The sequence below is a fragment of the Hypanus sabinus genome, chromosome 16 (genome assembly GCF_030144855.1).
Source record: "Hypanus sabinus isolate sHypSab1 chromosome 16, sHypSab1.hap1, whole genome shotgun sequence".
Lineage (NCBI taxonomy): Eukaryota > Metazoa > Chordata > Chondrichthyes > Myliobatiformes > Dasyatidae > Hypanus > Hypanus sabinus.
In genome coordinates this window covers 8,533,319-8,558,630 of record NC_082721.1, presented here as the reverse complement: position 1 = coordinate 8,558,630, position 25,312 = coordinate 8,533,319, and the positions used below count along the sequence as shown (strand labels likewise).

Below are 25,312 nucleotides of genomic sequence, written 5' to 3'. Positions count from 1 at the left end.
TATGGGGGGGTGTGGGGTGCATTGTCTGGTATGGGGGGGTGTGGGTTGCAACGTCTGGTATGGGGGGTGTGGGGTGCATTGTCTGGTTAGGGGGGTGTGGGGTGCATTGTCTTGTATGGGGGGTGTGGGTTGCAACGTCTGGTATGGGGGGGTGTGGGGTGCATTGTCTGGTATGGGGGGGTGTGGGTTGCATTGTCTTGTATGGGGGGTGTGGGTTGCAACGTCTGGTATGGGGGGGTGTGGGGTGCATTGTCTGGTATGGGGGGGTGTGGGTTGCAACGTCTGGTATGGGGGGTGTGGGTTGCATTGTCCGGTATGGGGGGTGTGGGGTGCATTGTCTGGTATGGGGGGGTGTGGGTTGCAACGTCTGGTATGGGGGGTGTGGGTTGCATTGTCCGGTATGGGGGGTGTGGGGTGCATTGTCTGGTATGGGGGGGTGTGGGGTGCATTGTCTGGTATGGGGGGGTGTGGGGTGCATTGTCCGGTATGGGGGGTGTGGGATGCATTGTCTGGTATGGGGGGGTGTGGGGTGCATTGTCCGGTATGGGGGGTGTGGGGTGCATTGTCTGGTATGGGGGGGTGTGGGGTGCATTGTCTGGTATGGGGGGGTGTGGGGTGCATTGTCCGGTATGGGGGGTGTGGGGTGCATTGTCTGGTATGGGGGGTTGTGGGGTGCATTGTCTGGTATGGGGGGGTGTGGGATGCATTGTCGGGTATGGGGGGTGTGGGGTACATTGTCTGGTATGGGGATGTGGGGTGCATTGTCTGGTATGGGGGGTGTGGGGTGCATCGTCTGGTATGGGGGATGTGGGGTGCATCGTCTGGTACGGGGGGGTGGAGAGCATTGTCTGGTTAGGGGGGTGTGGGGTGCATTGTCTTGTATGGGGGGTGTGGGTTGCAACGTCTGGTATGGGGGGTGTGGGGTGCATTGTCTTGTATGGGGGGTGTGGGTTGCATTGTCCGGTATGGGGGGTGTGGGGTGCATTGTCTGGTATGGGGGGGTGTGGGGTGCATTGTCTGGTATGGGGGGGTGTGGGGTGCATTGTCCGGTATGGGGGGTGTGGGATGCATTGTCTGGTATGGGGGGGTGTGGGGTGCATTGTCCGGTATGGGGGGTGTGGGGTGCATTGTCTGGTATGGGGGGGTGTGGGGTGCATTGTCTGGTATGGGGGGGTGTGGGGTGCATTGTCCGGTATGGGGGGTGTGGGGTGCATTGTCTGGTATGGGGGGTTGTGGGGTGCATTGTCTGGTATGGGGGGGTGTGGGATGCATTGTCGGGTATGGGGGGTGTGGGGTACATTGTCTGGTATGGGGATGTGGGGTGCATTGTCTGGTATGGGGGGTGTGGGGTGCATCGTCTGGTATGGGGGATGTGGGGTGCATCGTCTGGTATGGGGGGTGTGGGGTTCATCTTGGTCTGGTATGGGGGTGTGGGGTGCATTGTCTGGTATGGGGATGTGGGGTGCATTGTGTGGTATGGGGGGTGTGGGGAGCATTGTCTGGTATGGGGGGTGTGGGGTGCATCGTCTGGTATGGGGGTTGTGGGGAGCATTGTGTGGTATGGGGGGTGTGGGGAGCATTGTCTGGTATGGGGGGTGTGGGGTGCATCGTCTGGTATGGGGGTTGTGGGGAGCATTGTCTGGTATGGGGGGTGTGGGGTGCATTGTCTGGTATGGGGGTGTGGGGTGCATTATCTGGTATGGAGGGTGTGGGGTGCATAGTCTGGTATGGGGGGTTTGGGGTGAATCTCGGTCTGGTATGGGGGTGTGGGGTGCATTGTCTGGTATGGGGGTTGTGGGGTGCATTGTCTGGTATGGGGGTGTGGGGTGCATTGTCTGGTACGGGGGGTGTGGGGTGCCTTGTCTGGTATGGGGGTGTGGGGTGCATTGTCTGGTATGGGGGGTGTGGGGTGCATCTCGGTCTGGTATGGGGGGTGTGGGGTGCATCGTCCGGTATGGGGGGTGTGGGGTGCATTGTCTGGTATGGGGGAGTGGGGTGCATCTCGGTCTAGTATGGGGGGTGTGGGATGCATCGTCTGGTATGGGGGAGTGGGGTGCATTGTCTGGTATGGGGGGTGTGGGGAGCATTGTCTGGTATGGGGGGTGTGGGGAGCATTGTCTGGTATGGGGAAGTGGGGTGCATTGTCTGGTATGGGGGAGTGGGGTGCATTGTCTGGTATGGGGGTTGTGGGGTGCATTGTCTGGTATGGGGGTTGTGGGGTGCATCTCGGTCTGGTATGGGGGTGTGGGGAGCGTTGTCTGGTATGGGGGTGTGGATTGCATTGTCTGGTATGGGGGTTGTGGGGTGCATCGTCTGGTATGGGGGGTGTGGGGTGCATTGTGTGGTATGGGGGGTCTGTGGGGTGCATTGTCTGGTATGGGGGGTGTGGGGAGCATTGTCTGGTATGGGGGGTGTGGGGTGCATTTCGGTCTGGTATGGGGGGTGTGGGATGCATCGGCTGGTATGGGGGTTGTGGGGTGCATCTCAGTCTGGTATGGGGGGTGTGGGGTTCATCTTGGTCTGGTATGGGGGGTGTTGGGTGCATTGTCTGGTATGGGGGTGTGGGGTGCATTGTCTGGTATGGAGGGTGTGGGGTGCATAGTCTGGTATGGGGGGTGTGGGGAGCATTGTCTGGTATGGAGGTGTTGGGTGCATTTTTTGTAAGGGGGGTGTGGGGTGCATCTTGGTCTGGTATGGGGGGTGTGGGGTGCATCTCGGTCTGGTATGGGGGGTGTGGGGTGCATCTCGGTCTGGTATGGGGGGTGTGGGGTGCATCGTCCGGTATGGGGGGTGTGGGGTGCATTGTCTGGTATGGGGGAGTGGGGTGCATCTCGGTCTAGTATGGGGGGTGTGGGATGCATCGTCTGGTATGGGGGAGTGGGGTGCATTGTCTGGTATGGGGGGTGTGGGGAGCATTGTCTGGTATGGGGGGTGTGGGGAGCATTGTCTGGTATGGGGGAGTGGGGTGCATTGTCTGGTATGGGGAGTGGGGTGCATTGTCTGGTATGGGGGTTGTGGGGTGCATTGTCTGGTATGGGGGTTGTGGGGTGCATCTCGGTCTGGTATGGGGGTGTGGGGAGCGTTGTCTGGTATGGGGGTGTGGATTGCATTGTCTGGTATGGGGGGAGTGGGGTGCATTGTCTGGTATGGGGGGTGTGGGGTCCATAGTCTGGTATGGGGGGTGTGGGGTGCATCTCGGTCTGTTATGGAGGGTGTGGGGTGCATCTTGGTCTGGTATGGGGGCGTGGGGTGCATCTCGGTCTAGTATGGGGGTGTGGGGTGCATCGTCTGGTATGGGGGGTGTGGGGTGCATTGTGTGGTATGGGGGGTCTGTGGGGTGCATTGTCTGGTATGGGGGGTGTGGGGAGCATTGTCTGGTATGGGGGGTGTGGGGTGCATTTCGGTCTGGTATGGGGGGTGTGGGATGCATCGGCTGGTATGGGGGTTGTGGGGTGCATCTCAGTCTGGTATGGGGGGTGTGGGGTTCATCTTGGTCTGGTATGGGGGGTGTTGGGTGCATTGTCTGGTATGGGGGTGTGGGGTGCATTATCTGGTATGGAGGGTGTGGGGTGCATAGTCTGGTATGGGGGGTTTGGGGTGCATCTCGGTCTGTTATGTAGGGTGTGGGGTGCATCTTGGTCTGGTATGGGGGCGTGGGGTGCATCTCGGTCTGGTATGGGAGAGGTGGGGAGCATTGTCTGGTATGGAGGTGTTGGGTACATTGTCTGGTATGGGGGGTGTGGGGTGCATCTTGGTCTGGTATGGGGGGTGTGGGGTGCATCTCGGTCTGGTATGGGGGGTGTGGGGTGCATCTTGGTCTGGTATGGGGGGTGTGGGGTGCATCTCGGTCTGGTATGGGGGGTGTGGGGTGCATCTTGGTCTGGTATGGGGGGTGTGGGGTTCATTGTCTGGTATGGGGAGTGAGGGGTGCATCTCGGCCTGGTATGGGGGAGGTGGGGAGTCCACTGCAGAGGATTGAATTAATCTGCAGAACGTTGTAAACTCAGTTAATGATTCAGATAAAGTTTCTTCCCTTCTGAATCGATACTGAACTCATGAACCTCATGTCAAAACCTGTTTTTTAATTTTTGTCCTGCTTACTTAATTTAATTTAATTTTATATATATATATATATATTACTGTAACTCACAGTTTATAATTATTATATATTGCAAGGTACAGCTGCTGCATTACCAAAAAATGCACGACATACGTCATTGATCTTACACCTGTCTCTGACTGAGATGACTCTTCTTCACTTCGAGGTTGGTGAGAGTGTGGAATGAGCTGCCAGTGAAATGGTGAATGCAGCTTTGTTTTCAACGTTTAGGAGAAGTTTGGAAAGGTACATCGACAGGAAAGGATATGGAAGGCTATGGTCCTTGTGCAGGTGTAGGCAGGTTAGTAGTCCTGCATAGACTAGATGGGCCAAAGAGCCTGTTTCTGTCCTGTCGTGCTCTACGTCTATCTGAATCATAGAATCTGCAAAAGAATTCAAGTTGAGCCTCAGTTTACAACACATGGAAATGGAATGTAAAATGCAAATCAAAACTAAATTTAAAATAGGAATACAATTAATGATTGAGATCACAGTAAAAGAGTAGAGGATAGTTGGTTAGTTTGCATTGTGAGGTTTGAGTACTTATGACCGGATGTGGTAGGGTGGAGATATGTCTACCCAAGGATGTGTAAAGTGCTCCTTCCCTCCAGTACCCTGCAGGCCACCCTTGGGCAAGGTGCCGCCCCACCCCGATCAGGGTCACGTGAAGCCATGGGAGCAGGTGGTGGATGGTCGTACGAGCAGCTGGTACACATCACAAGTCCTGGTTATGTGACCACTGATGCCAGGCAGACAATCTCTGAAGAGTATTGCTAACGATTGGGGTTACCCGTCTTGTAAAGACACTGCCCAGAAGAAGGCAATGGCAAACCACTTTAGTAGGAAAATTTACCAAGAACAATCATGGTCATGAAAGCCTTGAAGCTGACAGCAAGAAGATGGGCTGCACCCGAGATAATTGAAAGACTGGTCCAGGACAAAGGACTCCAGTGAGATGCTCTTGGGGGCCGATGAGCCAGTAAGGGTGATCGGTTTAAATAATTAAGTAATCAGATTCAGAATCAGGTTTAATATCACTGGCATATGTTGTGAACTTTGTAGTTTTGTGGCGAAGTACATTGTAATTAAGAATAAATACATTATTATTGTAAAATACAGTAAGAAATATATACATATATACCTGTATTAATCTATGTATGAAAATTATCTAAGTAGAGTAAGAAGAAATGAAAAGTAGTGAGGTAGTATTCATGGGTTCAGTGTCCATTCTGAAATCTGATGGAGGGAAGAAGCTGTTCCTGAATCATTGAGTGCATGCCTTCAGGCTCCTGTACCTCCTCCTTGATGGAGCAATGAGAAGAGGACATGTCCAGGGTGATGGGGTCCTTAAGGATGGATACTGCGCAATTGAGCGTTGCTCCTTGAAGATGTCCTGGACACTGGGCAGGCTAGAGCCCATGATGGAGCTGACTGAGTTTACAACTTTTAGCAGCTAATTTGAATCCTATCCGGTGCCACCTCTTTGAGTGTCCACCCCTGGGCCCCTATGGACGTGTGGTGAACTATGTGCCTGTCGGGACACGCCCCTGCTGACTGCTCCTGTGGCTCCTCCCACAGGCCCCTGTATAAAGGAGACCTGCGGCCTGAAGATCGGCCTCAGTCTCCAGGACCTTGTATGATAGACACTCACTCCTGGTTCCTTCTTCCAGTCAATAAAAGCCGATATCTCGCCTACGTCTCAGAGTGAGTTATTGATGGTGCATCAATTTTATTGACTGGAAGTTTTAAAACATGGAACCCGTTTTGCGTCCGGACCGGTTGGATTTGGACCCTCAAGACCCTGACGCAGCTCTCGCTTTTGAACACTGGCTTGCATGCTTCCAATCGTACTTGGCGGAGCTTCGTGCGACTGAACCCGCCGTTATGCACAGAATCCTACTCTCGAGGGTCTCCTCCAAAGTTTACTCCTTTATCCGGGACCTGCCGACCTACGAAGGGGCACTGGACGCCCTCAAACGACAGTACCTGCGGCCGGTGAACACCGTCTACGCAAGACATCGCTTAGCTACCCGGCAACAGCGGCCTGGCGAATCGTGCGCTGAGTTTCTCCGAGCACTACAGACACTCGTCCGAGCTTGCGACTGCAAGGCGCTCACGGCAGAACAGCATGCGGAGCTGCTGGTGCGAGACGCCTTTGTGACGGGACTGAGGTCAGTGTACATGCGCCAGCGGCTGCTGGAGAACTCGGATCTTACCTTAAGCTCGGCGATAGAGAAGGCCAACGCTCTAGAAGCTGCGCGGCATAACGCCGACGCTGTCCAGTCGCGCGGTTCCCCGCCGGTTTCGTGGACGCCTCAGACCCCGCCACCGCCGGCTCCCGGGAGCGAATTCGCCAACGCCGCTGCCAGTCGCCATTCCACGAGCTCCCCGACCCAGACCACGGCTGTGGCCCGTAAGAAACTCGTGCTTTGTTATTTCTGTGGCCAAAAGAAACATCCTCGACGACGCTGTCCAGCGCGAGAAGCGACCTGCTCCAGCTGCGGAAAGCGGGGCCACTTCGCCAAGGTCTGTAAGTCTCAACCTCGAGCGGAGTGCAGCGCTGCGGGTGAAACGTGGGGGCCGCCATCTTGCATGCCGGGATGTGGGCGGCCATCTTTGTCGACGTCAGCACGCCCCGCCCCCGATCCTCGGATGCTGACCGGGTACCCCGGATGTGAACGGCCATCTTTGTCGGCGTCAGCATGCCCCGCCCCCGACCCTCCGATGCTGACCGGGTACCCCGACGGCGATCCAACTGTGGCCACTGTGACTCTCGACCAAAGCGCCCCACACCAGCTTGCAAGGTCCATGATGGACATCCAGGTGGAGGGGCATTGGACTGGATGCCTGTTTGACACGGGCAGCACTGGGAGTTTTATTCACCCGGACACAGTGCAACGCTGCGGACTTGCAACGCGGCCGGTCAGTCGGAGGTTCCATTTGGCCTCTGGGTCGCAGTCCGCAGACATCCGGGCGGGTTGTGTAGCGACTTTGGTGGTGCAAGGCACAGTATATCGGGACTTTGAACTGCTGGTCATGCCTAATCTGTGTGCACCTGTGCTATTGGGGCTGGACTTCCAGAGCCATCTCGAAAGTGTGACTATGGTATACGACGGGCCCCTCCCACCACTCACTGTCAAGAATCCTCAGTTTTGTGGGACTTCTTCACATACCCCGCTACTGACCACACACACACACGGGCACACACATCCCATCCAGAACCAGGCCAACAGCTGCGCTACCGACACTTGCAGCCTCTCCACTCTCAAGATCCCTCCCCCACCGCTGTTCGCCAACCTGACCCCCGACTGTAAACCTGTGGCAACCAAAAGCAGGAGGTACAGCGCGGGGGACCGGGCCTTCATTCGGTCGGAGGTGCAGCGGCTGCTCAGGGAGGGGATCATTGAGCCGAGCACAAGCCCTTGGAGGGCCCAGGTGGTTGTTGTTCGGACTGGGCAGAAAAATAGGATGGTGGTGGACTATAGTCAAACCATCAATAGGTTTACGCAGCTTGACGCATACCCCCTACCCCGCATCGCGGATATGGTCAACCAGATTGCTCAGTATAAGGTGTACTCGACAATAGATCTGAAATCCGCTTATCACCAGCTCCCCATCTGCCCAGAGGACCGCCCCTACACCGCCTTCGAGGCGGGCGGCCGGCTCTATCACTTCCTGCGCGTCCCTTTCGGTGTCACGAATGGTGTCTCTGTCTTCCAGAGGGAAATGGACCGGATGGTGGACCAGTACCAACTGCAGGCCACATTTCCCTATCTGGATAACATCACCATCTGTGGTCATGACAGGCCAGATCACGACGCCAACCTCCAACGGTTTCTCCAAGTGGCCGCAGCTCTGAACCTTACTTATAACAGGGACAAGTGTGTTTTTGGTACCACCCGCCTTGCTATACTTGGGTATGTCGTGGAAAACGGGGTTATTGGGCCTGATCCCGAACGTATGCGCCCCCTGTTAGAGCTCCCTCTTCCCACCACTCTCAAGGCCCTCAGACGGTGCCTGGGGTTTTTTTCCTATTACGCCCAATGGGTCCCCCATTACGCAGACGCGGCTCGCCCCCTGGTCAAGTCTACCTCGTTTCCCCTCTCTGCTGAGGCCTGCGCGGCCTTCAACTGCATTAAAGCGGACATTGCCAAAGCTACCATGCATGCAGTGGACGAGACCGCTCCCTTCCAAGTGGAGTGTGATGCCTCCGATTTCGCTCTGGCTGCTACCCTTAATCAGGAAGGCAGACCAGTAGCATTCTTTTCTCGCACCCTCCAAGGCTCTGAAATTCGGCACTCCGCGGTGGAGAAAGAAGCCCAGGCCATAGTGGAGGCTGTTAGGCACTGGAGGCACTATCTTGCTGGCAAAAGATTCACTGTGCTGACCGACCAGCGCTCGGTTGCGTTCCTGTTCAGCAACCAACAGCGGGGCAAGATCAAAAATGATAAGATTTTGCGGTGGAGGATAGAACTCTCCACCTACACCTATGATATCCTGTACCGGCCTGGCAGACTCAATGAGCCCCCTGATGCCCTATCCCGGGGAACATGTGCTAGCACACAGCTCGACCAGCTGTACGCCCTTCATGCACAACTTTGCCATCCGGGGGTCACCCGATTTTACCATTTTGTGAAAGCTCGGAACCTGCCGTACTCCCTGGAGGACATCAGGACGATGACCAGGGACTGCCAAATTTGTGCCGAGTGCAAACCGCACTTCTACTGTCCTGACACGGCACAACTTGTCAAGGCCACCCGCCCTTTTGAACGCCTGAGTGTTGACTTTAAGGGCCCCCTTCCCTCCACTGACCGCAATGTCTATTTTCTCAGTGTTATTGACGAGTTCTCACGGTTCCCCTTTGCCATCCCCTGCCCCGACACCACTGCCACGTCCGTCATAAAAGCCCTGCGCCAGCTCTTCACTCTGTTCGGGTATCCCTGCTATATCCACAGTGATAGAGGGTCCTCCTTTATGAGTGAAGAGCTGCGCCAGTACTTGCTAGCTAGGGGCATTGCTACCAGTCGGACCACGAGTTATAATCCCCGGGGTAATGGCCAGGTAGAGCGGGAGAATGCCACAGTGTGGAAGGCCACACTTTTAGCCCTCAAGTCCAAAGGGTTGCCGGTCTCTCGATGGCAGGAGGTCCTCCCTGAGGCACTGCACTCTATCCGCTCTCTGTTATGTACGTCCACCAATGCCACCCCTCACGAACGCCTATTCTCTTTTCCCAGGAAGTCTGTCACTGGGACCACCCTACCAGTTTGGCTGACGTCCCCGGGGCCAGTGCTGCTCCGGAAACATGTGAGGAGCAATAAATACTCCCCGCTGGTGGAGAGGGTTCACCTTCTCCATGCGAACCCCCAGTATGCTTACGTGGTCTTACCTGATGGGCGGGAGGACACGGTCTCCATCCGCGACCTGGCACCCGCAGGTGCAGCAGACCACTACCCTGAAGGCTCTCCGGTAACTGTGAACCCTGCACCAGAGGTGACACCGTACTCACCAGGCCCTACACAGACTCCTCACGACACTTGTATACCGGGCGTTTCGTACGCATTTATACCAGGCGCCTCGCACATGCATGAGGGATCACCGGCGCCTAGTGGGCAAGAACACGCGCAACCCCGTCCCCTGTGCAATCGCCAATGTTGCCGGCACCTATGCGGTCACAGCCGGTGCTACGTAGATCGCAGCGACAGATTCGACCGCCTGATCGGCTTGACTTGTAAGAACCTTCGCTACATGAGGACTTTTTCAAACGAAGGGGGGGTGAATGTGGTGAACTATGTGCCTGTCGGGACACGCCCCTGCTGACTGCTCCTGTGGCTCCTCCCACAGGCCCCTGTATAAAGGAGACCTGCGGCCTGAAGATCGGCCTCAGTCTCCAGGACCTTGTATGATAGACACTCACTCCTGGTTCCTTCTTCCAGTCAATAAAAGCCGATATCTCGCCTACGTCTCAGAGTGAGTTATTGATGGTGCATCAGGACGCTCAACTGCACTGTGGTGCCATGCTGTAGTTTGCATGTGACAGCAGACACACCCTGGTACACCGCTCTGACAGGCAGTCTCAACCAGGCAGCGGCCTCATATTAGGGTGAGATAGGGATGTGCCTGAACTAGCATGTGAAGTCCGCTCTGGCGGACTGAGCGATGAAATTCGCACTGAGATCCAATAGCCAGGAAGGCAGTTCTGAGAGCGAGGGGCATGGCGAGCTACTGAAGAAGTCATGGGCATCTACTGCAAACAAGGAAGACCCCAGCTGTGATGACTAGTCATATCACTGGACCCTGACTTCTGAGATTGAGAAAATGGGACTGTTCCAGTTCAATAGCTTCTCTACTTTAATCAACTTGCTGCTCAGTTTGTATCATTGTAGGATATGTCAGACAGCCAGCACACACTATTCACTGGACATTGAATACCGGAGGCAGGTCCTGAAACGTTAACCTTTTATTCCTCTCCATATATGATAGCTGACCTGTTGAGTTCCTCCAGCATTTTGTCTGTGTAGTTATGCACTTAATGATGAGTCTTCAACCTTAAGCATTGTCTCCATGGTCGCTGCACGACCTTTCCAGCGTTCCTTGCATTTTTCTACTTCCTCAGGATGGCCCTTTTGAACTACACCATTTTTTATAAATTCCACCGGATGTGCGATGTCCTGGTATGACAACTGTTCTGGCCAAAGCCACAAGAAATTGCAGAGATTGCTAACTAGTGGAGTGGTGCCACAGCAAACAACCTGGCACTTAACGTCAGTAAGACGAAAGAGCTGATTGTGGACTTCAGGAAGGTTAAGATGAAGGAACACATACAAATCCTCATAAGAGGAGAGAGTGAGCAGCTTCAAGTTTCTGGGTGTTCCTGGGTGTGAGGATCTAACCTGGTCCCAACAAATCGATGTAGTTATAAAAAAAGGAAGACAGCGACTATACTTTATTAGCAATTTGAAGAGATTTGGCATGTCAACAAATACACTCAAAGACTTCTATAGTTGTACTGTGGAGAGCATTCTGACAGGCTGCATCACTGTCTGGTATGGAGGGGCTACTGAACAGGACCGAAAGAAGCTGCAGAAGGTTGTAAATCCAGTCAGCTCCATCTGGAATACTAGCTTACAAAGTACCCCGGACATTTTCAGAGAGCGGTGTCTCAGAAAGGCAGCATCCACTATTAAGGACCTCCAGCATCCAGGGCATGTCCTTTTCTCACTGTAACCATCAGGCAGGAGATACCGAAGCCAAAAGGCACACACTCAGAGATTCAGGAACAGCTTCTTCCACTCTGCCATCAGATTCCTGAATGGACTTTGAATCTTTGGACACTACCTCACTTTTTTTTTTTATATACCGTAGTACTATTTTTGCATGTTTTAAAAAATCAATTTAATATACATAATTGATTTACTTATTATTGTTATTATTTTATTTATTTTTTTCTCTGCTGGATTATGTATTGCTGCTAAGTTACCAAATTTCACGTCACCTGCCAGTGATAATAAACCTGATTCTGATTCTGATTTTGAGATGTGAACTCAGGGCAGCCCATTAAGTAAGGTAACCACCCCTTCTTGGACTCCATCTCCACTTGCTGCTGCATTGAGAAAGCAAGCAGCATAATCAAGAGCACCTCCCACTCCATTCGTTCTCTCTTCTTCCCTCTCCTGTTGGTCAGAAGATACAAATGTCTGAGGACACACACCACCAGACTCAAGGACAGCCTGTATCCGACATGGATGGGTGATGAAAACTTCTGGTGTCTCGGCCTCTGCACCACATTCCAAGGCCAGCGATGTGGGTGCGTGATGTAGGACATCTATGGATGTTGTGCAGTCCCAGATCAATGGGTCCTGGGATCAGATGTCCGTGTGAGCTGGAGACACGAGGTCTGGTCATTGGTGAGCCTGGAGTTTGGGGTCCTGTCATCAGCCAGTCGGGGGGCTGATACCAAAGATCCCAAAGGTCAACCAGAGGCCTGGAAGTTGAAACCTGGTGAAAGAAGCCTTGAGACTGGAGGCCTGGAGGCCTGCTCTGGAGTTGGAGGGACTGCCTGAATGTGTGGATGAGTGGGAGAAAAGGAAAGGGGCTTGTTTTGTTGTTCTCTTGTTGTGTTCCGAGTTGTTTTGCTGAGCATTGTGGGCATTCTATGTGCTGACACTTGTAGGATGTCCTTAGGTGTGCTGATCGCTAATGCTAATGACACCCTTCACGTGATAAATAAACTTGAATCTCGAATCTTTTTAATTTTCAGCAGAGAAATGATCAGTCCTAATTGGATCAATCTCTTGTCTGCCCGGATATGTGCTTGAATTATTCAGAAGGCCCCATTAGCCCCTATCATACTCCTAGGTATTTGTTGTAAGTGTGGCTCCGTCATAGCTTATGGTTGCCATGGTAACATGGTGGTTAGCGCAACACTATTACAGCTCAGGGAGCTCAATTCTGGCAGCTTTTGTAAGCAAGTTTGTACATTCTTCCTGTGACTGTGTGGGCTTCCCTTGGGTGCCCTACTTTCCTCCCACAGTCCAAAGATGTACCAGTTGGAAGGTTAATTATTCATTGTAAATTGCTCTATAATTAGTCTCAGGTTAAGCAGGTGGGTTGTTGGTCAGTGTGGCTCATAGGGCCAAAGGATCTGTCCCATGCTGTTTCTCCAAATAAATAACTTAATTAAAAGCTTACATTTATAGAAGGGCTCAGTAAAAATGGTTGCACAGCCTACAATACTTGTACCGGTGATGCTTGTGTTCCGTTGTGTTCTGCGGAGCATTGTAAACACTTTGTATTGGCGTTGGAATGTGTAGCAGCTCTAGTCGGCTGCCCCAGCACCCTCTGGGAGTGTTGGTTGTTAATACAAATGACACATTTCACTCTACATATGACAAATAGATCTGAACCTGTATCTGTTATTAGACTCTTGAACAGACAGTCCTCCTGTGATAAAAGCTGAGGCCTTGTCAATTGCAGCAAGTCACAGATAGGCTGCACTCTGCAATTCACAAGCTTAAGGATCAAGGGTCAAGGGTCAAAGATCAACTTTATTCATCAGATAAATAAATTACATTTATTATGAATTTGCTGTGGTGTGTGGATCAGAGTTCAATATGCAACAAAAAACATTCAACAATTATAAAGAATAGATTCAAGATTGAAGATTGAAGATTGTTTATTATCATCCTTCAGTACACAAATGTAAAGAACAAAAGTATTGTTACTCCGGATCCAGTACAGCATAAAAAACACAATAAACATTAGCAACACAATAAAAAAATCCCACAATAAATATAAATATAAAAGCAATCATATAAAACACAAAATGCTGGCAGAACTCAGCAAGTCAGGCGGCATAGAGACGAGTAAACAGTCAACGTTTTGAGCCGAGACCCTTCTTCAGTTCTGGAAAGGAAGGGGGAAGACGACAGACAAGGACGAAAGGTAGCTGGAAGGTGATAAGTGAAGCCAGGTGGTTGGGAAAGGTGAAGGACTGGAGAAAAAGGAATCGATAGGAGAGAAGGGTGGACCATGGGAGAAAGGGAAGGAGGAGGGGACCTAGGAGGAAGTGATAGGAAGCAGTAAAAGGCCAGAGAATAGAAGAGGAGAGGGAGAGGAAAGAAATTGATATGCATGCCATCAGTTTGGAGGCTAGCCTAATAGAATACAAGGTGCTGCTCCTCCACCCTGAGGTGGCCTCATCATGGCACAAGGACCGACATGTCGGAATGGGACAGGGAATGGGGATTTAAATATTTGGCCACGGGGAAGTGCCGTTTGACCGATTGTATGTCCATAAAGTGAAGCTGCATGTCCTGTATGCAGTGCTGATGGGTTAGTGGGTGGAGGTGTTGATCAGCCTTACTACTTGGGGAAAGTAACTGTGAGTCTGGCGGTCCAGGCGTGGGTGATCTGTAGCCTCCTCCCTGGCAGGAGTGGGACAGACAGTCCCTGAGCAGGGTGGGTGGGATCCTTCATGATATTGTGGGCGTTTTTCTAGCAATTTTTGTATGCATAGCATATCCCTGACGGTCAGTAGGCTGGTACTGGGGATGCATTGGAAGGCCTCCAGTATCGCACGGTGATGCAGCATTTTCAGAAGCTCTCAACAACGCATCTGGAGAAGGAAAGAAATTATATTAAAAATACTTAGAGGTTAAAATATGGAAATGGAATAAAAATGTATAAATGTATAAATACTAGAGTGTAGAAATTGTTTAAATCGTTAGCAAAGCTCAATCCTTTGCTTAGAACTTGCCTTGTTGGTAGTAGCATAGTGTGCAGCTTCTCTCCTCCCCTTAATGAGATTAGCTGGTAAGTTATGTATAAGGTTCTGTGCTCAGAGTTCTGGACGGGTCTCGAATTACCCGTGTCTGCTTCCAATGTGTGGCAAAGTCATTTTTTATTCAGAAGCTAGTATCTCTGAGTCCCAGAGAAAGATGCTGCACGGATCCAGGAGGAAGTGTAAAAAGTCGACAAAACCAGATGAGAACAGTTTGATGGAGGAAGGAGCAACTGACGAGAACCAGGCAAGTCCCCCGGCTCAAGGTACAGGGAAGGTTGCTGCTGCACCGTCTGCCCCCCAGGCCCCTCGGATTCGCCCCCGGCTGATATTTCACACCCAGCTGGCTCATGGCAGCCCTACTGGCAGGATCGAAGGCTTCACCAATGTTAAGGAACTGTATGCCAAAATTGCCGAGGTCTTCGATATATCACCAACAGAGGTGGGTGCAGTCGGGGAGGGCAGCCATCTTTTGCCAAAACTTGGTGTTACTTGTAAATTGGAAGTTGTTCTGTTTTGGAATTGTTTCACTGTCATCATGTGTACCTGTATAAATAGTGAAACAGTTTTGTTTGCCTTCTACCACCATTATTATATCATTTCCTAACAAGCTGCATCACTGCTTGGGTAAGGAAACGGCACCGCGGCCGACAGGAAGGCTAAACCATCGGTAAGTAAAACTGCCTAACGCATCACTGGCACCAGCCTACCCGCCATCAGCGACATATATACAGAAAAGTGCCGGAAAAGGCCAGTTATATCATGAATGATGCCACACACCCCGATCATGGACTGTTTGTCCTACTCCAATCAGGGAGGAGGCTATGTAGCTTCCATGCCAGGACCACCAGACTCAAAAATAGTTTCTTTTCCTCAGCAGTCAGGCTGATCAGCACCTTCACTCACTAACCCTCCCCGCCAACACTACTTTATCACTTCCAGTCTGAGTCAAACTTTCCTGTGACTAGCATCACTTTGTGGAGATACAATCAATGTAGAGTATAAAAGCTATCTTATGTATTTATATTTTTATGTGTTATTATTATTGTGTTCTTTATCTTATTGTGTTTTTTTGTGCTGCCTTGGATCCAGAGTAACAATTTTTCCATTCTCCTTTATACTTGTGTACCGGAAATTACATTAAACAATCTTGAATCCAGGCAGATCAAGCATTCCATCATTACAATGAGGCAGGCAACAGAAAACAGAATGTAGCGTGTGGTGCTTCAATCTAAAATCTCCATCAGAGACAAAAATGTGGTTTCCTTTAGCATAATCAACTAAAAACAAAAATAACTGGTGAAAGAAATTTATTTATGGGCAATGATCTTTTTGTGTGCTTCTAGATCTTGAAACTTAAGCCAAGCAAAAGTAGTAGAAAAACTTTTTGTATACAAAATTATTTTTCAAAATCTTTTTGTAATTTTTGCCTTTGACAACAGTTTACCTAAGTGTTATGCTGGCAATATTCAATGCTATTCCTCATAGAATCATGGAATGAGACAGCGTAGGCACAGGCCCTTCAGCCCATCAAATCTATTCAGACCATCAACTGCTCTTTTACACTGATCCTGTATTAATTTCAATGTAGAAGCCAACATTTTTTTTACACAAATTGACCAATGTTAGTTAATGTGATGACAAAAAAATGCTTTACGAACAAGTTGGCTCTGAAATTTAGGGAGGGAGAGTGGGGAGTTCATAGACTTTGAATGTGAAAAAGGTAAACTATGCCATTCTTAAAACTTAGGGTCTCACTCTTCTGAAAAGTAAAATATGTCTTTCACTCATTGTAAAGTGGGTTTGGGAAACAAGCCATAAGACCATAAGGCATAGGAGCAGAATTAGGCCATTTGGCCCATCGAGTCTGCTCTGCTATTCAATCTTGACTTACATATTTTCCCTTTCAACCCCATTCTCCACTTTAAGTATACCTAATGACATGGCCTCCACAGCTGCCACTGGCAATAAATTCCACAGATTCACCACACACTGGCTAAAGAACTTCCCCCTCATCTCTGTTTTAAAGAAATGTCCTTGTATTTTGAGTGTGTGCCTCTGGTTCTAGACTCTGCACCATAGGGAACATCCTCTCCACGTCCACTCTATCTCGGCCTTCTAATATTTGTTAGGTTTCAATGAGGTTTAACATCTTGCCGCTCATCGAAGTCAGGCTAACTGGCCTGATTTTAGTAGTTGATAAGATGTTAGCTCTTATAAAACATCAAAGTCATTGAAGCAGTGTGGTCACATTTGGCTCAGTTCAGTTCAATCTAGCACTGTGGCAGACTGCGGTTAATGAACGATACAGCTCTAGATTGAACTGAACTGAATATGCCTGAACTGTTTTGATGAATTTGTGTTTTGGTGTTTTATATTCTCTATTTTTTATTCAGTTTTTGCTGTTTCCATAATCTGTTTTTTTTTTTGTGCGTTGCGAGCTTGACGTTTTTCTTTGAATGAGTTCCATGGTTTTTGTTTCATGGCTATCTGTGAGAAGCCGGATGTCAGGGTTTATACTGCATATGTACTTTGATGATAAATGTACTTTGAATCTTGAATCTATAAAAGATAAATGTATCTGCAGGCTCCAGGACAATGCTTGTCTCCCTCGCATTATAATGGACATGCTCTGTATCAGAAAACTCCTCTCTGCTCAAACACAGCCACTCTTACAAGTTTTTGTAAAGTACCACAGAAAGCATCCTACCTAGATACATTACAGCTTGGTATGGCAACTGCTCTGCCAAAGACAGCGGGAAACTTCGGGGGAGTTGAAAAAGTAGCCCAGGACCACCATGTAAACCAGCTTCCCCTGTACTGACACTGTCTACCCTTCCTGCTGCCTCAGGAAAGCAGCCAATATAATCAGGGCCCCCTACCAAGTCAAATCAAATCAAATTTACTTATCACTGAACCACACATGAGTAGAGCTGAACAAGACAGTGTTCCTCTGGGACCGGGGTGCAAAGCACACACAATCAAAATGGTGACCCAAAAAAAAAAGACCACTCTGGCCCTTCTCTCTTCTTCCCTCTCCCCATCAGGCAGAAGGTATAAAAGCTTAAGAACACATACCCCCAGGTTCCAAAACAGCTTCTGTCCCATTGTTATCGGACTCATGAATGGACATCTGATGCACTAAAGATAAACTCCTAGTCTACCTCATCGTGGCCCATGTACCTTGTCTATATGCTCTGCACTTTCTCTACAGATTCAACACTATTTTTTAGCATTCTGCCTATTTACTTATTTGTGTTTTTTTTTATTTTTTTACTGATACAGTGCGGAATAGGCCCTTCCAGCCATTCAGACCGCACCATCCCATCAGTCCCTGACAAACCCAATTAATCCTAACCTAATCATGGTACAGTTTACAGTTACCAATTAACTTACCTGGTATGTCTTTAGACTGTGGGAGGAAACCAAAGGCCATGGGGAAATCCCACGCTTTCCTTGGGGAGCACGTTCAAACTCCTTATAGAATGGCGCTGGAACTGAACTCCAAGCTCTGGAATCATGCTAGCCGCTACACTACCGTGGCACTGCCTTGATCTAAACACATATGGAGCAATCTGTCGAGATCAGGGGTTCCCAAACTGGGGTCCATGGCATAAAAAAGGCTGGGAACTCATGGTCAAGTTGGCAAATAAAGAATTTTGTCTGTATGATACATATGCCAGTGATAACTACTACTACTATGTCGACTCGGACCAAGGGGACCAGCGTTGTGCATGAGAATGGACTCTCCACTCCTCCCTCTCCCTCATCAGTGTGTTCATCTACATTAGCTGTGCCGCTATCTTCTGGGAGCGTGTTGACCATAGTCTTGGGAGGGCACCCAGGGTTCATCCTCCCACGCTTGGGCTCCCATGTGATGACTAGGCTGGCGTGTAGCTCAGTGTGGCGTAGACAGTTCCCCGCTAGTTGCAGTCTTCTCGCCTCGATTTTAGTGGTGAGCATCGGTAGGTCGTCATAGAGCTCGACGTTCGTCATGTGCTGTTGTCAACTCACGTCAAGAGCCGCCCGGAGCATTCGTGTATAGCAACCACCTTGTGACTTTCTCTTGGTCTTGGTGAGTGTCCACATCACGCATCTGTAGGTGAGAATGGACTCTATGACTGCTACGAAGATCCTCTGTTTGAGCCCTCCGGTCAGGTTCAACCTCCAGATTTCCTTCATGTCGTTCATAGCCCTCCACGCCAGCGCCTTCAGTATCTTTATGTCCTTCTCCGAACTCATCATTCTTGACCCGAGGTACTTAAAGTCTAAGACTTTCTTAATGGTATCATTCTTCACTGTCTTGAGAGTACCTTCGTTGCAGTTGAATGCCATGTACTCTGTCTTTTTAATGTTTAGTGCCAGTGATAAACCAATAGTTCATTGGATAATCTTTGTATTTATTAGGTATCTCAGTATGTATAACTATAGATTATTGTTGTTTTGAGACAAAAGTAAAACTGCGGATGCTGGAAGTATGGAGCAACACACAAAATTCTAGAGGACCTCAGTGGGTCAGGCAGCATCTATGGTGGGGGTACCATGGTAACATAGTGGTTAGTGCAATGCCATTACAGCTTGGGACATTCCAGAGTTCAGAGTTCAATTCCAGCATTGTTCTGTAAGGAGTCTCTGTACTTCCTCCTAGTGGGATGTATTGGATTTCTCCGGGTGCTCCAGTTTCCTCCCACAGTCCAAAGACATACTGGGTATGTTAATTGCTCATTGTAAATTGTCCCGTGATTAGGTTAGGATTAATTGGGCTTGTTGGGGGGTTGCTAGGGTGATGTGGCTTCAAGGGCCGGAAGGACTATTCTGTGCTGCATTGCTAAAGAAATAAATAGATGAACAGTTGATGTTTTAAACACTAGGTATCAGCAGATACTGGAAATTCAGTGTCACACACACAAAATGCAGGAGAGACTTAGCAGGTCAGACAGCATCTACGGAGAGGAATAAACAGTCAATGTTTCAGGTCAAGACCCTTCATCAGGAATTAGATGAAAACATTTCAATGTCCCTAGGTTTGCAAATGACACTGTGTGCATGAGCTGGACTTGTTATGCAACTCAACCAACACATGGTAGATGCAGCTTACTGTGAATAAATATCAAGTTTTCTACTTTAACGATGAAAACAGGAAAACAGATTGTTATCTGAGCAATGATAGATTAGAAAGAGGAAGATGTAACAAGACCTGAGTAGTGTTGTACATCAGTCAATTAAAATAAATTTGCAAAAAGACTCAGAGAGTCAAAGAGTCATCTTCAGAAAGCAATTCCTCAAAAAGGTGGTGCTCATCACTAAGGTCCGCATCACCCAGAAGATGCTCTCTTCTCATTAGTACATCAGGGAGGTGGTACAGGAGCCTGAAGACACCCACTCAATGTTTTAGGAACAGCTCCTTCTCCTGCGCTATCAGGTATCAGGACAATAAACCCATGTACACTACCGCACTATTCTGCTCTAATTATTAAATGCAAATTTAAATTTATTTCTTATTTGTAATTTATAGTTTTTTCTGGATTGCACTGTACTGCTGCCACAAAACAACATATTTTATGGCCTGATTCTGATTCTGAGTAACACAACATGGAAATAGACCCCTTCAACCCAACTTGCCCATGTTGACCAGGGCACTCAGCAACTAGTGCAACTTGCCTGTATTTGGTCCATATCATCCTGAACTCCTCCTATTAGAGACGTAGAGCAATACAGCACAAGCGGCAGTCCTTCAGCCCAATCAGTCCATGCCTGACACGTTGCCCACCCAGCTAGCCCCAATTTCCTGTATTCAGACTTCGTCTGTCTAAGCCCTTCTTGCCTGACGATAGTCACCTTGCCACGATGGAGAGGCTAGCGGATGAACGTGATCCCAAAAGTGATGCCGCCTGGAGTTTAACCATCTGGCGCTTAGCTCTTGGTCGGGTCACTCATGGTGGTAAGTTAAACCGTGAGGTTCCAGACAAAGAGTGATCCAACCAAGAGCTCAACACTGGAGCTGGAAGAAGACGATGACGCATCACAATGGCAGTGAAGGCGGCAGCAGTGTAGGGTCCCCAGTCGTCTTGCATTCTGGGTCTCTGGACCCTGGCTTCAATATGCCAAGGGCTGTGTGGCAGCTGCCTGTGCATCAGCCTCTCCATATCAAACAAAGTCACTTACAGGCAATCTCCATTAAGGGAATCTACCCTGACATCCCAGTTACGTGCATCCTGATTGGCATCTACAGCCACCTGAGGACCTGCCAATAAACAACCGCTTAAGACAGGGGTCCCAACCTTCTTTATGTTAGGGGCCTTTACCACTACCGAGGGGTCCATGGACCCCAGGAAGGGAACCCCTGCCTTAGGAGAACATCATACATGACTCGAGTGATTGCACGACTAAGCCCTGTCCCTCCTTGCACCTATCCAAGCATATGGAGACCAACTTCTTCACCATCTGCAACCATGGCAACTTTTTTGTGTCATCTAAACAGACCACTTACATTCTCATCCATCTATGATAAGCAACACAGGTCCGTCCACCAATCCCTGTAGTTCATTTCTTCTTACAGATGGATCACCTGCAGTTTCAGGGTCTCCTCAACATCGATGGGACCGCTTTTTATCGAGCAGCTCTGCAACAAGCAGGATTTCCTGGTGAAAAACTAATTTAATTCCACTGCTAGTTCCCATTCTGACATGCAGTCCATGGCCACCTCTATTGCCCCAGTGAGCTACCCTCAGGATGAGGGAGCAACACCTCATATTCCATCTGGGTATCCTCCAACCTGGTGGCATGTACATTGATTTCTCTAATTCCCTTTCTCTCTTTTTTCCATTCTCCATCCTAGCCCCCCTTGCCTCTTCTCTTCTCATCATCAGTCTATTACCTCCCCCTGATGCACCTCTTCCTTTCTTTTCTCCATTGATTCCCTCTCTTCTCTTACCATATTCATTCTTCTTCGTCCCTCTACTTTTTCCACCAATCACCTCCCAGCTTCTCACCATCCCCCTCTCCCTTACATATCCACCTTCCCCCTCACCTATCACCTGCCATCTTGTACTCCTTCCCCACTTAACCATCTTTATAATCTGGCTTCTTCCCCCTTCCTTCCCAGTCCAGAAGAAGGGTTTTGGACTGAAACGTTGACTGATAATTCATTTCAATAGATGCTGCCTGACCTGCTGAGTTCCTCCAGCATTTTGTGTGAGAGTGATAAATATTGAAAAGGTGGTGAAGATTGGTGGTTGGTGTTAACTTTGTAGAGATTTCAGCTCAAACAGAAGCCTATTTCTTTCCAATCTGCTGTAGGTATCCATGGCTATAGTTTACATCTTCTATTTCCTTTTTTTTTGACTGGCAGATTCTTTTCTGCACATTGAACACCCACAAGGTAGATATGCAGAGATTACTGGGAGGCCAGATTGGGCTGGAGGACTTCATCTTCGCCCATGTGAAAGGGCAAATGAAAGAAGTGGAGGTGACCAAGTCGGAGGACGCTCTGGGTCTGACCATCACTGACAATGGAACGGGTTACGCTTTCATTAAGGTACAAACTGTGCGTGTGTGGACACTGCTACAAAACATACAGTCCATCGAGTCCATGCCAATCATCAATCCCCATCCATTCTAATCCTGTACTAATCCAATTCTATTTTCCCATCTTTCCCATCATCTAGCCCAGATTCTGCACTCAAAGGGGAGCTTACAATTCACCTCCTGCTCCGCACATCTCTCAGATAAGACCATAAGATCATAAGACACAAGAGCAGAATTTGGCCCATTGAGTCTACCCCGCCATTCCATCCCTCTCAATCCCATTCTCCAGCTTTCTTCCCATAACCTTTGACACTCTGACTAATCAAGAACCTGTCAATCCTTATAACTTAGCTATAAATATATGATATATTAATAACACAGGTTCACTTAATTAATAACAGGACACTTTGTGATTTAGGGTATGGTTTTTTATTAGCTGTGGTATTATTTCAACCTTTTCTTAAAGTTATTATCTAAATATCTAGAGCAGGGGTTTTTAACCTGTCCACAAACCCCTTGGGGGTCTAAGGATAGACTCCAGGGTGTCCATGAACTTGGACGGGAAAAATTTACATCTTTATTTTCACAAACCAAAAGTTAGTATTTCCTTCAATTATATATGTAGGCAACAAACCATGCTAGTGTAAGCAGTATCTGTGACTTTGTCACCAATAGAAATCACAGAGATTTCCATTACAGTTGTTACAAACATCTCAAAGGATCGCTTACAGCATGCTCGTCACTACTTCGATATTTCGGTAATTATAATACCCGTAGGTAGATCAAACACGATCAGAGTCTTCCTCTCTGCAGACTCTTATGTAATGTAGCTGCAATCTATCAGGCAGTCCTGCGATTGAATATCCAACATTACATGTGTGTTGCTTTGTCAAAGACCACCCCACTGTTTTATGTTCTTATTCAAGCCAAGCAACAACAGCCTTTGCACTTTAAAAAATAAAATTTAATTTTAACTTGTCGATATTTAAGTGTAAAGTCTTGTTTCTTAACATTTTAATAAAGAAGCACATATATTACTATATCACAATTTTTAAAATATCTTGATAACTATATTTCAATAGAATTGGTTTCTTTTGTAACCCTGTGCATTTAATTTTATAGATTTAAATACTTTATTCTGATAAGGGGTCCAGCGGCTTCACTGGACTGCCAAAGGGTTCCATTACATAAAAAGGGTTAAGAACCCCTGATCTAGAGGAACATTTTATAATTTAAATTAATCACATGCTTGGAACATCTGGAGTTTCCAGTTTAATCGTTGCCATCCTGATGCAGTTGTTGCTCGAACTAGGCTTTCAAGTATAAAAACATAAGACATAGGAGCCGAATTAGGCCATTTGGCCCATCGAGTCTGCTCTGCCATTCCAACATGGCTGATTTATTATATCTCTCAACTCCATTCTCCTGCCTTCACCCCATAACTCCTGAGGCCCTGACTAATCAAGAACCTGTTAATCTCTGTTTTAAATGTACCCAGTGGCTTGGCCTCCATGGCTGTCTGTAGCAATGAACTCCACCTTCTCGGTAAGGAAATTCCTCCTCATCCCTGTTCCAAAGAGACGTCCTTCTATTCTGAGGCTGAGCTCTCTGGCCCTAGATTTTCATATTACTGGAGATATCTTCTCCCCATCCATGCCATCCAGGCCCTTTTCAATATTTGGTATGTTTAAGTGAGATTTCCAACCCCTCTCCCCCCATTTTACTAAATTTCTGTGCGTTGGAGGAATCCAGAGTACCTGGAGGAAACAGCGAGCACCGGAGGACAGAATTCAACCTCGGTTACTCGATTTGTGAGGTGGCAGCTTGACCAACTGGGCTACTGTGCAGTCCTGAGTACACTTACATAAGCAGAAATCCTTGTAGAGATTGAGAGGACCAGGTAACAAACACCTGATTCATGGACTGCTTGTCCCTCTGCCATTGGAGAGGAGGCTACGTAGCATCCACGCCAGGTCCACCAGACTCGAAAGCCTTTACTTTCCCCAAGCAGTCAGGCTGATCAACACTTCCACCCACTAACCCACCCCTCCACAACCCCCAACTACCACTACTTTATCATTTCCCATCAGTCACCTTATGTACAGACACTCCTGTGCCTAGCATCACTTTATGGACATACAATCAATCTATGTATATAAGCTATTTGTTCCATAGCATTTTTTCTTCCAGCATTTTGTTGTTATGTATTTATATTTATTGTCTTTTTATTGCATTTGTTATCTTATTGTGTTTTTTTTTTGTGCTGCATCAGATCCAAAGTAACAATCATTTCGTTCTCCTTTACACTTGTGTACAGGAAATGCCATTAAACTATTTTGGATCTTGAAACAGCAATACTTTAGGGGCATTTAGATGGATACATGGACAGGCAGGGAATGGTGGGTTACGGACCATGTCCAGCCAGATGGGAATGAATTGGATTGGCATTATGGTAAGCACAGACAGATGGGCTAAAGGGTCCAACCCGTGCTGTATTGTACTATGGTATAAAATAGAAAAAAAGGATTTTTTTTTGCAGGTGTAAAAGTCTTTCCCACTCTTGAATAAAACTCTAAACCCATGGTGGCCACGGTAGCACAGCGGTTAGCACGATACTATTACAGCTCAGGATATCGAAGTTTGGAGTTCAATTCCAGTGTCATCTGTCAGGAGTCAGAATGTGTGGGTTTCCTCCAGGTGCTCTGATTTCCTCCCTCAGTCCAAAGACGTACCAATTAGCAGGCAATTGGTTGTTGTAAATTGTCCCGTGATTAGGATAGGGTTAAATCAGGGGTTGCTGGGTGGCATGGCTCAAAAGGCCAGAAGGGTTAAGTCTGCACTGTATCAGAATAAATATAAATAAATAAATAAATAAATAGGTAAACACCAATAGAAAGAAACTTAAAATGACTAAACTTGGCCTTGGGTAGCTATGAGGGATGGGGTACCTGCCCCTTGATGGTAGCCGTGAGTATTCGGCATGTCCTGAGTGATGGGGACCTGGTGATGTAGGACATTAGGCCTCTGTACCTCCAGACTGACATGCCAAAGACAAACCCCTTGATGATAGTAGCTGTCTTCCTGGGGTAGTGAGTGGCTCGTGCAGATGCTCTCGGTGCTGGAGAGGGTTGTGCCTGTGATAGACTCTTTACAACCTCTGCAGGCTATTGAGAGTGACATCGAGACAAGGGTTTAAATTACCAAGGTATAGAAAGCAATGATCCACGAGATGACTAATAGGATTAGTGTAGGCGGGTAAATTCATAGCCAACTTTATAGTCATAAGCACAGGTGCACGGATCTTATCTAACAGCATGTCATAAACACAAGAGATTCTGCAGATGCTGGAAATCCAGAGTAACACACACAAAATGCTGGAGGAAATCAGCAGCTCGATGGAGAGCAAT

At 48.5% G+C, this 25,312-nt stretch overlaps 1 protein-coding gene across 2 annotated transcripts in view; it reads left to right on the top strand.

The window, feature by feature from the left end:
• Positions 1–25,312, top strand: part of LOC132405981 (PDZ domain-containing protein GIPC1-like) — a 98,099-nt gene that overhangs the window by 288 nt on the left and 72,499 nt on the right. The window contains exons 1-2 of one of the 2 annotated variants that reach the window (XM_059991073.1): positions 13,343–14,820; positions 21,730–21,915. In XM_059991073.1, coding sequence (XP_059847056.1) covers positions 14,398–14,820; positions 21,730–21,915 — 609 coding nt within the window. In that variant the 5' untranslated portion in view covers positions 13,343–14,397. Of the gene's footprint in view, positions 1–13,342; positions 14,821–21,729; positions 21,916–25,312 lie in introns of those variants that run through there. The other variant, XM_059991072.1, reaches the window with a different exon arrangement.